The sequence below is a fragment of the Physeter macrocephalus genome, chromosome 14 (genome assembly GCF_002837175.3).
Source record: "Physeter macrocephalus isolate SW-GA chromosome 14, ASM283717v5, whole genome shotgun sequence".
Lineage (NCBI taxonomy): Eukaryota > Metazoa > Chordata > Mammalia > Artiodactyla > Physeteridae > Physeter > Physeter macrocephalus.
The window spans coordinates 77,352,800-77,364,414 of record NC_041227.1 but is presented as its reverse complement, the minus strand read 5'-3'; the positions used below and the strand labels follow the sequence as shown (position 1 = coordinate 77,364,414).

Genomic DNA, 11,615 nt, shown 5'->3' with positions numbered 1-11,615 from the left:
AGTCGGCCTCCCAGCCTCGGGAAGGGGGAGGAGCCGGAGCAGCCTCAGCCGCGGCCGCCGGGCCGGGGGGTGGGGGAGCGGAGGAGAGGGGTTGAATCAAGAAAAAAAAAACAAGAAAAGAAATCTAGACCAAATGGCATTTGACAAGAGTTGGGGGAAACAGGACATTCATTTTGATATGCAACATTGCACCACACTGTGGGGCATTGAGGAGAATTTAAATTCCACTTAAGAAACAGAATAGTTATAGGCTTATCTTCTGAGCCTCGTGATAAGATCAACTGGATGTTTCAAATGAATAGATTTTGCAATTTCCAAATAGGATTCACTGTAATCCAGGTATGTATGAGAAAATACTGTTTATACCAATGTCGAAAAACTGAGAGCGTGCAGAAAAATTTTAAGGCATTTCATAAAAGACAAAAAACAGGAACAAGACAGAAAAGACAAGTACAACATAATAAATTAAGGGACTTGGGGAAGATGCACAGAATTCGTGGTTTGGAAAGGTCATAGTTTATCATCAGATGTGCTAAGGAAGAAGGAAGTGGACGATCCTTCCTGTGCTATTGTTCTGTCAGGTAAGAGTTAAAGAGGCTACAGGTTACAGATGTCGGGTATCAATTTGGATGAGCAACATAAATAAAAAAGTCTTCAAAGTTGAGGGTAGATGAACCCTTTTATGGGATACAAAGAAGACTAAAGAAGTGGAAGACAGGTCCTAGGGGCTCCTGAGGAGGCCAGAGAAGAATGGGAATTCACTGACGAAATAAACTCTTCCTGAACATCTGCTGCCGACACGGGGATGGGCAGACAGACGGGACAGGAAGGAGCACTTGGGAAAGAGGACGGCCCAACTCGTGCTGTGTCACCGAGTCACCGAGGATGGGCTTCAGGGACAGTGACCAGTGCACCCACGGCGAGGAGGGGCCGACCCACAAGCGTAGGGAGGGGACCACGCTGGGTGTCTGAGGGCCTAGAGGGGGGCATGAAACTGGGGCGGAACACAAGCTGGAGGCGTTTCACAGCAAGGAAGGAAAGGAAATGGAAGATAAAAAGAATGACCAGGAAAGTCTCCAGTTAACTTATCTGTCAGACTTTTGAGTGCCTGAAAACAAAGGAATTCTGTGATAATAGGGAGGTTAGTCACGGACAGTATGAGAAGAAGAGGGAGCGAATGCACCCTCAGTCCTAGAAGACACGGAAATCCTGTAAAACGTAAGCCCGGTGCAAAATCAGAAAGGGAGCGTGCGCCTACATGGTGGAGGGCAAGTGCTATTGGTGCCAGCAGGTGCGATTCAGGGCACCTGCGGTCACTGCAGAGGACTGGAGCGACCATTTACAAATTCACTCTCCACCACCTCACCTGGGTGAGACTGCCGCGGGAACTCGCCATCTGCTGCCCAAGGCTCCTCTCCCTGCTCCAACTTGAGGATCACGTTCGGTTTGGTGCTGTCGTACCCTGTGGATGAGAAAGAGCCGACTTGGACCTGCTGCTCGGCTCTGGGTCTCTGAGTAGAAGGTGCTGCCTCAGAGGCCACAAAATAAAGCGTCTATTTTGCACCAAATCAAAATCAGAACCTTTTGATCGAGAAGCAAATAAATACTTTATCTGGTGCCCAGAAAGAAATAAACAGTCTCATCACTGATTTCTTCGAAGTCAAGCATAAAATCCGTAAACTGGAAGCCCCCGCAGAGCAGGAACTCAGAAAGCAGGCTCTGCTCACCCACGGAGACCAGGTGGCTGTAGTTCTCCAGCATCACGTCCCGGTAGGTTGTCTTCTCATCAGGGTCCAGCTGCTGCCACTCCTCCTGGGTGAAGTCCACGGCCACGTCCGTGAATGACACCGGCCCCTGCAATGGCACCGTGATGGGAACTGGGTGACGTGGAGAAGACTTAGGGGGGGAAGAGCTCACCCAGCTCACCGGGAAAGTCAGCTGCGGACCCTGAAAACCTCACTGTTGTTACAGATCGTGGGAGGAAAACAAGCCATATTAGAAACACACTGCCTTTGGGTTCCTTAATGTGTCAAACGAACCAGCCAAAAAACCTCTCAAACCAAAAAAAAAGAGCTCCAATTTTGCAACTGAAGTATCTGAGTTCTGGGGACGTAAGTTAATGAACCACCACTCCTGCTCTCACTCAAAGGGCTCACAGCCCGGCGAGGAGACACTGGCTAAGTGAACACGGGCATTTCTCTCCTCGTCGCTCCTCTTCAGCAGCCTCTGCTGGCTGGGCCTCGTCCCCCTACCTTCTCATGCTGGCGCGGCCCAGGACTCGGGCCATCCCGGTTCAACTCTTTCATCCTCTGGCCCCTCCATTCTTACAGCCGGCTACCTGGAGCCATCTGCTTGGCTAAGTTTTCTAGTACTTCCTTCAAGTGGTATCTCGAACATCTCATTGTGGCAGCAATGAAAATTTGTTGCTTGAAAGACTGCCCGAGTTATTATCAGAGTGATACGTACAAGGTGGAGCATGGTCTAACACGAGAGAAGTAAACTATTTTAATTTTATGTTGGCAGACTGGGCTCCGCAGGCTCAGCTGGGTGTTCTACAGGATTCAGGGGAAAGAAGAGGACGCAGTGTAAAAAGTACCCACGGCAAAACCTGCAGCAGCACCATTATTTAAGAGGTTGGCACAGGGCAGAGACCAAGAAGGCACTTTCTCGAGGGCAGCTTTTGGACGAGTTGCCTCTAATTCAAGAGAGTAAACAAACATATGCAAGTATTGGGTTGGCCAAAACGTTCGTTCAGGAAACCCAAACAAACATTTTGGCCAGCCCAATTCTTTCCTGCCTCAAAAACAAGACAAAACCCCAAAAAGCCCACTTCAAAGAAATATAAAAGTCGTGTTCTCATAAGAGCACTGGAACACAGAAGTTACCAACAGCAGGAATTTTTTTGAGGAAATTCTTGATTTATCGAGTAAAGCAGATGAGAAACCAGGACCACGGAACACACTCACACAGGGGCAGAGGCGAGATTGCAGCAAAAGTGACAGCAGGCTCGCCACCAGAGCCCTGGAAAATCTCCAGGCCCATCAAGAGGGCCTAGGGTTCCTGCAGCAGTAGAGTGGCTGGTTGACAGAGGAATAACTCACACAATCAACCAAGCAGCTTGAGAGGCTTCCTGTTCTCATCGCACAGAGCAGCCAGGTCCACTCAGACTGTGCCGACTGCCCCCTAGCTGTGGGCTCGGGGGCCAGAGGTGGAGCCGGTACCACTCTTCAGACCCGTGCAATGAGGGTGATTCACACATTCACTGTCCAAATGGAAAACTGCTGTCTGGGACAAAGGATAAACCTGACAGGACACCAGGAAAGGAGGTGCAACCCAAGACTATGTCAGGCACGTCTGGACAAAGAGCCAACTGTTTCCATGTTGGACATGGACGTTTCTCCTAAAGCAACTCTTAGAAGACTACTCTCACCATAAAGCACCTGAGCAACTTAACCTTGTCTGCCGACTTGCCACCAGTTCAAAATGCAGTGGTGCCCACAGGTTCTGTGCAACAGAAGACACAGTCGACAAGGAATAAGGGAGATCACGAAACGGGAGAAAATATTTGCAAATCACGTATCTGCTAAGGGGTCAGTATCTAGAATATATAAAAGGAAACCATAAACAAGATGAAAAGACAACCCTCGGAATGGGAGAAAATATTTGCAAATGAAGCAACTGACAAGGGATTAAAAGCAGCTCATACAGCTCAATATCAAAAAAAACAACCCTATCAAAAAATGGGTGGCGGGGCTTCCCTGGTGGCACAGTGGTTGAGAATCTGCCTGCTAATGCAGGGGACACGGGTTCGAGTCCTGGTCTGGGAGGTTCCCACATGCTGCGGAGCAACTGGGCCCGTGAGCCACAACTACTGAGCCTGCGCGTCTGGAGCTTGTGCTCTGCGACAGGAGAGGCTGCGACAGTGAGAGGCCCACGCGCCGTGATGAAGACTGGCCCCCGCTTGCCACAACTAGAGAAAGCCCTCACACAGAAACGGAGACCCAACACAGCAAAAATAAATAAAAAAATTAAAAAAAAATGGGTGTAAGAACACATGAAAACATGCTCAATATCACTAATTATTAGAGAAATGCAAGTCAAAACTACAATGAGGTATCACCTCACACCGGTCAGAATGGCCATCATCAAAAAATCTACAAACAATAAATGCTGGAGAGCTTCCCTGGTGGCGCAGTGGTTAAGAATCCGCCTGTCAATGTAGGGGACACGGGTTCGAGCCCTGGGCCAGGAAGATCCCACATGCTGCGGAGCAACTAAGCCCGTGCGCCACAACTGCTGAGCCTGCGCTCTAGAGCTCACAAGCCACAACTACAGAATCCCGCGCACCTAGAGCCCGTGCTCCACAAGAGAAGCTACCGCAACCAAGAGTAGCCCCCATTCACCGCAACTAGAGAAAGCCCACACACAGCAATGAAGACCCAATGCAGCCAAAAATAAATAAATAGAATAAATTTTTTAAAAATTAAAAAAAAACAATAAATGCTGGAGAGGGTGTGGAGAAAAGGGAACCCTCTTACACTGTTGGTGGGAATGTAAATTGATACAGCCACTATGGAGAACAGTATGAAGGTTCCTTAAAAACCAAAAATAGAACTACCATATGACCCAGCAATCCCACTCCTGGGCATATACCTGGAGAAAACCGTAATTCAAAAAGATACATGCACCCCAATGTTCACTGCAGCACTATTTACAACAGCCAGGACACGGAAGTAAGCTAAATGTCCATCAACAGAGGAATGGATAAAGAAGATGTGGTACATATATACAATGGAATATCACTCAGCCATAAAAAGGAACAAAATTGTGCCATTTGCAGAGACGTGGATGGACCTAGAGACTGCCAGACAGAGTGAAGTCACAAAGAGAAAAACAAACATCATATGATATCACTTACATGTGGAATCTAGAAAAATGATACAGATGAACTTATGTGCAAAGCAGAAATAGAGACACAGATGTAAAGAATGTATGGATACCAAGGGGGTAGAGGGAGATAGGATGAATTGGGAGATTGGGATTGACATATATACACTAATACGTATAAAACAGATAACTAATGAGAACCTACTGTACATCACAGGGAACTCTACTCAATGCTCTGTGGTAACCTAAGTGGGAAGGAAATCCAAAAAACAGGGGATATATGTATACGTATACCTGATTCACTTTGCTGTACAGCAGAATCTAACACAACACTGTAAATTTATACTCCAATAAAAATTAATTTAAAAAAATCTAGAATATACAGAGAACTCCTAAAACTCAACAACAAAAACAACTTTAAAACAGGCAAATCGAAATAAATAAAATAAAATTTTGAAAAATGGGCAAAGCACTTGAATAGACATTTCTCCAAAGAAGTTTTACAAATGACCAATAAGCATATGAAAAAGATGCTGAACATCACTAATAATTAGGGAAATGAAAATCAAAACTATGAGATACCACCTCATACCCATTAGGATGGCTACTATCAAAAAACCGAGAAAATTACAAGTGTTGGAGAAACTGGAACGCTTGTGCACTGTTAATGAAAATGTAAAATGGTGCAGCTGCCGTAGAAAACACCATGGTGGTTCCTCAAATAATGAAAAACAGAATTAAGATATGATCCAGCAATTCCACTTCTGGGTCTATACCCCCCAAAAATGAAAACAAAGACTTAAAAGAGGTATCTGTATACCTAGGTTCACAGCAGCATTATTCACAATAGCTAAAATGTGGGAATAACCCAAGTGTCCATCGATGGACAAATGGTTAACAAAATGTGATATACATACACAGTGGAGTATGATTCAGCCTTGAAAAGGCAGGAAATTCTGACATCTGCTACCACATGAGCGAACTTTAAGGACATTAAGCGGAGTGAAATGAGCCAGTCATGGAAGGACAAATACTGTAGGATTCCGCTTAGATGAGGTATTTAGTCAAAATCCTAGAGACAGAGAGTAAAATGGTGGTTGCCAGGGGCTGGGAAGGGAGAAATGGGAAGTTAGTGTTTACCGGGGGCAGAGTGTCAGTTCTGGAAGATGAGAAACACTCTCGAGGTGGATGGTGGTGATGACTGCACAACATTATGAATGGCCTTAATATCACTCTACTGTACACTTAAAAAATGGTTACCTTAACACTACTGTACTGTACACTTAAAAATGGTTAGGATGGGTGGGTGGGAGGGAGACGCAAGAGGGAGGAGATATGAGGATATATGTATCCATATAGCTGATTCATTTTGTTATAAAGCAGAAACTAACACACCCTTGTAAAGCAATTATACTCCAATAAAAATGTTAAAAAAAAAAGGTTAGGATACTAAATTTATGTTATGTGTATTTTACCACAAAAAAAAAAGTGGAAGGAAAAAAAAATGCAGTGATGCCTCTTTAATTACACACCCCTACCCACTCCCTTACAGAGCTTCTGCAGCCATCCCCTCCACAAAGAAAAGAGAAATGAAATGGGGTCATGGGTTGAGTATGTTCACATTCGTTATTAGTAATTATTCTCTCAAAAAGTGAAATTAAAAAATTAAGAAACATCAGCTAATCGAGAAAACAACATAAATAAAGGATAAGCATCAGGATGAACAACTCAACAATGACTGAACCAAATTCACAAAGGAAACAACTTGCATTTGTGTCTACTGATCTATTCTTTTTAATAAATTAAACAGGATAGTCCTTCCAGAAAATGAGAACATTCTGCTATGAAAAAGCCACTGGAGAATACTTAGAAATTAAAGACTGGATTGTTGAATTTTAAAAAAATCCTCAAGTAAGAAGCTTGAATAATAAATGGGACATAGAATAGATAACTTAGGAAATCTCTCTGAAAACAAGAAATTGAAATGATGAAATTTTGAGATATTGAAGCCAGATCCAACAGATTCAACATTTTCAGAAAGAGATTATAGAGGATGAACAAAAAATCATCAAAGGCAGAATGGAAAATGATTCCTGAGGTGAAGATCATAAAAATAAATAAACAAACAAAACAAAACATCATCAAAAGGGGTCATATAATCTGCAAAGAAAAATACTGGGGAAACAAACAGATCAAGAAATTTCCTGATAAAACATCCAAAATTTAAAAATTAGAGGGAACTCCCTGGTGGTCCGATGGTTGGGACTTGGCGCTTTTGCTACGGGGGCCCGGGTTCAATCCCTGGTTGGGGAGCTGGCATCTCGCAAGCTGCACAGCCAAAAAAAAGAAAAAGAAAAGGGGGTGGGGGAATCCTAAAAAGTTACAGAGGGAAAAAAATACACTAGTTACCCTGGCAACTGACATTCTAAGTCTCAACCAAGAGAAAACAATGGAGAACGCCCACAACTTTTAAAGAAAAAGGATTTTGAACCTAGAACTGTACACCAAGCCAAACTATCATTTAAGCCTAAAGACACTATAAAGGTATTTTCAGAAAAGCAAGACCATTTTTGTTGAAGAAAACAGTTTCCTTAAAACAGTCAGTGACATACTCCACTGAAACCCAAGAGCTCCAACAAAGACGAACATGGGGATGTAGAAAAACCTCACTGAATGACCAGCAAAATGGGTTCTCAGTTGTTGGAAGGAGCACTTGTTGGGACTGTAAACATTTAACTTGTATTTTGGAAGGGAAGTGCTCAGTAAACACGTTCTATTATCCTATTGTTTATAAAGGGATTCCACCCACTGGTACAGCCACATCTGTGCAGGTCTCACAGCTGAGATTCCCCAAGAGAGCCTAAGATTAACCCAAGGCAAGCCAAATGAGCTTTAACATCACCTACAGGAAGTAAGAACCTTCTGGGTTAAGGCAGTCCAGAAGGCAAGAAGTGGCAGGGGTTAGAAGACTGATCAATCCAGCAAATAAACTACATATCAAAATTGCTTCTATCAACACAAGTATCCAAAATGAAATATTAGCAAACAAAATCCAATACCACATTGAAAAGAAAATATGTAATTATCTAAACAGGACTTATTCCAAGCATATAGACTGGTTTAATATTTGGAAATCCATTAATACAATATGCCATTATAACATACCTAAGAAGAAAAATCTTACATTTCCGAAGATGCTGAAAAGACCTCTGACAATATTCAAACGCATACGTAATTAAAAAAAAAAAAAACTCAAGAAAATAGGAACTGATGGATACTTCACCAACATGAATATACCTACGTATACACATACTCATACCTTAATGTGCACAGTACGTGTGATACATATACACACGGGTACATACATACACTCTGTTAAGTCTAGACACAAACACATATCTATGCTTCAGCCCTCTTAGTTCTAAAGCCAGAACTTACTTAATGGGTAAACAATACACACATTCTCACAAAGATTAGAAACAAGGCAAAATGCTCATTATCTCCAATCAGAGAAAACAATTAAAGGCCTAATAATCAATAAGAAAAAGTGAAACTATTTCTATTCACAGATGATATACTATACCTACAAAACTCAGAGAATCAACAATGGAACCAAATCAATAAAAAGAACTCTGTTAGGTAACATAATATATAATCAACACACATAAAAGCAACAGCCCTCATTATGTAAAAAGGAGTAAAAAGATGTAATTCAAGTGTACACACAGTTTACAATAGCAACAGAAAAAAATTCTTAATAAGAAATATACAAAATCTATACTAGAAAATTTTTAAAACACTCCTGAAAGACAGAGAAGTAGACCTGAACAAATGGAATGCTTCTCCTTGTTCTTGGACACATTGTGAAGCACAATAAAACTAGGCATGCCTTCACCAAGATGTATCAAAATCAAATGGCTAAAAACTAGTGATTAAAAAAAATAAATAAAGACACGTTATATACAGAGGAACAAAGATGAGGATGACATCAGATTTCTCTTGGAATCAATGTAAGCAAGAAGCCAGTGGAGGAACACATTTAAAGTACTGGAGGATAAAAAAACCAGCAATAATCTCTTTAAAAGTGAAGGCAAAATAAAGATATTTTCAGACATACAAGAGCCATAAGAATTCATTATCAACTAGAAGAAATGTTAAAGAAAGTCCTTCAGGCAGAAGGAAAATGACAGCAGATAAAAATGTGGATCAGATGTGGATCACACAACAGAATGAAGCACCAGAAATGGTAACCATGTATTTTCTCTCATTATTTAAATCTCTTTAAAAGATTAATTAAAAATGACAATGTATCGGGAATTCCCTGGTGGTCCCGTGGTAGAACTCAGAACTTTAACTGCAGGGGCCCAGGTTCGATCCCTGGTCGGGGAACTGAGATCACACTAGCCACTCGGTTTGACAAAAAACAAACAACAACAAAAAACCCAATGTATTGTGGGATTGGTATTACCTGTAAAAATAAAATGCAACAACAGTATAAAGACCAAGATGGGAGAAATGGAACTGCAGCTAAGTGATCAGGCATATTACTTGAAGATAAACTATAATAAATTAAAGCTACATACTATAAACACTAAAGCACCCACTAAAATAACAAGTGTTATGGCTAATAACCCAACAAAGGATATAAAATGGAATCACAAAAAATAGTCAATCAAACAGAAGGAAGACGAAGAAGATGGGACAAATAGAAAATAAAGACAACAGACTATAACCTAACTGGTTGTATCAATATTCACTCTACAAGTAAATGGTCCAAACACCCCAATTAACAGACAGAAATTGTCAAATTGGATAAAAAAAACAAGACCTAACTATATGCTGTCTACAGTGCTGTACTTTACATATAAAAATGCAAATAGGTTAAAAGTAAAAGGACACAATAAGACACTGCACACGAACACTTCTCAAAAGAAAGCTGGAGTGGCTTTATAAGTATCAGAGATTCCATTTCACAGCACAGACCATTACCAGGATAAAGGAGGCCAATTCACAACAACAAGGTGGTTAATTAATCAAGAGGACGTAATAATCTTAAATGGTTAGGTATCTTTTCACAAAATTCATGAAGCAAAAACTGACAGAATTGCAAGGAGAAACGGACAAAACACAATCGCAGGTTTCAATTCCCACTCTCTCACGACTCATGGGACAAGTCGGCAGAAGGTTAGCAAGGATATGGTGCACCTGCCAAACATTCCCAACTTGATGTTACTGACATTTAGAGAACACTCCACCCACCGAGAGCAGAACAGGCACCCTTCTCAAGTGCACGTGGAACTTCTCCGAGAGAGACCCTATACTGGGTCATAAATCTTAAAAAAGTCATTATTTATGTAGTGTTCCTGCCGAAAAATCACCATCTAAATCTATGAAAAAACATCGGGAAACATAAATTCAAAGAATTCTACAAAATAATTGGCCTGTATTCTTCAATTACTATAATGGCATTGAGAAACTAATCCATATTAAACAGACTTAAAAAGCATGAAAACTAAATGCAATTCATAATTCCGGACTGCATCCTCCATCAAAAATAAAAAATTGCTATAAAGGGAATTACTGGGAAAACTGACAAAACTGGAAGTTGGATGACTGGATGAACTGTAGATTAAGGTATTATATCAAGGGGACTTCCCCGGTGGTCCAGTGGTAAAGAATCCACCTTAACAATGCAGGGGACGTGGGTTCGATCTCTGGTCAGGGAACTAAGATCCCACATGCCGCAGGGCAACTAAACCCACGCACCACAAGTACTCAGCTCGGGCACCTCAACTAGAACCCTCGTGCCGCAAACTACAGAGCCCACACGCTCTGAAACCGGAGCACCACAGCTAGAGAGCCGACACGCCCTGAAGCCAGTGTGCCACAACTAGAGAAGAGAAAACCCCCATGCCACAACTAGAGAGAAGCCCACGCACCACAACAAAGAGCCCGCTCACCACAACTAAGACCTGACGCAGCCAAAAATAAATAAATAAATAAAAATAAATAAATAAAAATAAAGTATTATATCAGGAACTTGCCTGGTGGTCCAGTGTGTAAGACTCCCAATGCAGGGGGTCTGGGTTCGATCCCTGGTTGGGGAACTAGATCCCGCATGCATGCCGCAACTAAGAAGCCTGTATGATGCAACTCAGAGTCTGCATGCCGCAACTAAGACACGGCACAGCCAAAATAAATAAATTTTAAAAATTTTTTGAAAAAATAAATAAAGTATTATATCAATGTAAATTTTCCTGAATTCAGTTACCTCTGGCAAGCATACATAAGAAAATATTCTTGATCTTAGGAGATACAACTGAGACATTACAGGGTAAAGGGGCATGACACACACTATCAAACGGTTCAGAAAAAAATATATGTTAAAACTAAAAAAACTGCAATGCAGTCAACACAATTCAAGGCTAATCAACTGCAACATATGGGCTCTATTTGTATCCTCGTTGAAAAGAAAAAACTGAAAAACGTAGAAAATTGTAAAACTTTGAACACTGATATTAAGGAAAAATGGTACTGTGGGTTATCCCCACCCACTTTTTAAAAGACTCATTATTGTTTAAAGATACATACAGAAATACAAGTGAATTTTTTCTAAAGGATTTTTTTTTTTTTTTTTGTGGTATGCGGGCCTCCCTCTGCTGCGGCCTCTCCCGTTGCGGAGCACAGGCTCCGGACGCGCAGGCTCAGCGGCCATGGCTCACGGGCCA

At 41.8% G+C, this 11,615-nt stretch overlaps 1 protein-coding gene across 6 annotated transcripts in view; it reads right to left on the bottom strand.

Annotated features, from left to right (window-relative positions):
* The window catches only part of RBAK (RB associated KRAB zinc finger), a 31,470-nt gene that overhangs the window by 16,952 nt on the left and 2,903 nt on the right, over nucleotides 1–11,615 (bottom strand). For all 6 annotated transcript variants that reach the window (XR_003683150.2, XM_028499792.1, XM_028499795.1 and 3 more), the window contains 2 exons: nucleotides 1,728–1,854; nucleotides 1,367–1,462 (listed from right to left, as the gene is read on the bottom strand). Coding sequence is in view for 5 of the 6 variants with exons in the window: in XM_028499792.1 (XP_028355593.1) it covers nucleotides 1,367–1,462; nucleotides 1,728–1,854 (223 nt within the window). In the remaining variant the exon portion in view is untranslated. The remainder of the gene's footprint in view (nucleotides 1–1,366; nucleotides 1,463–1,727; nucleotides 1,855–11,615) is intronic.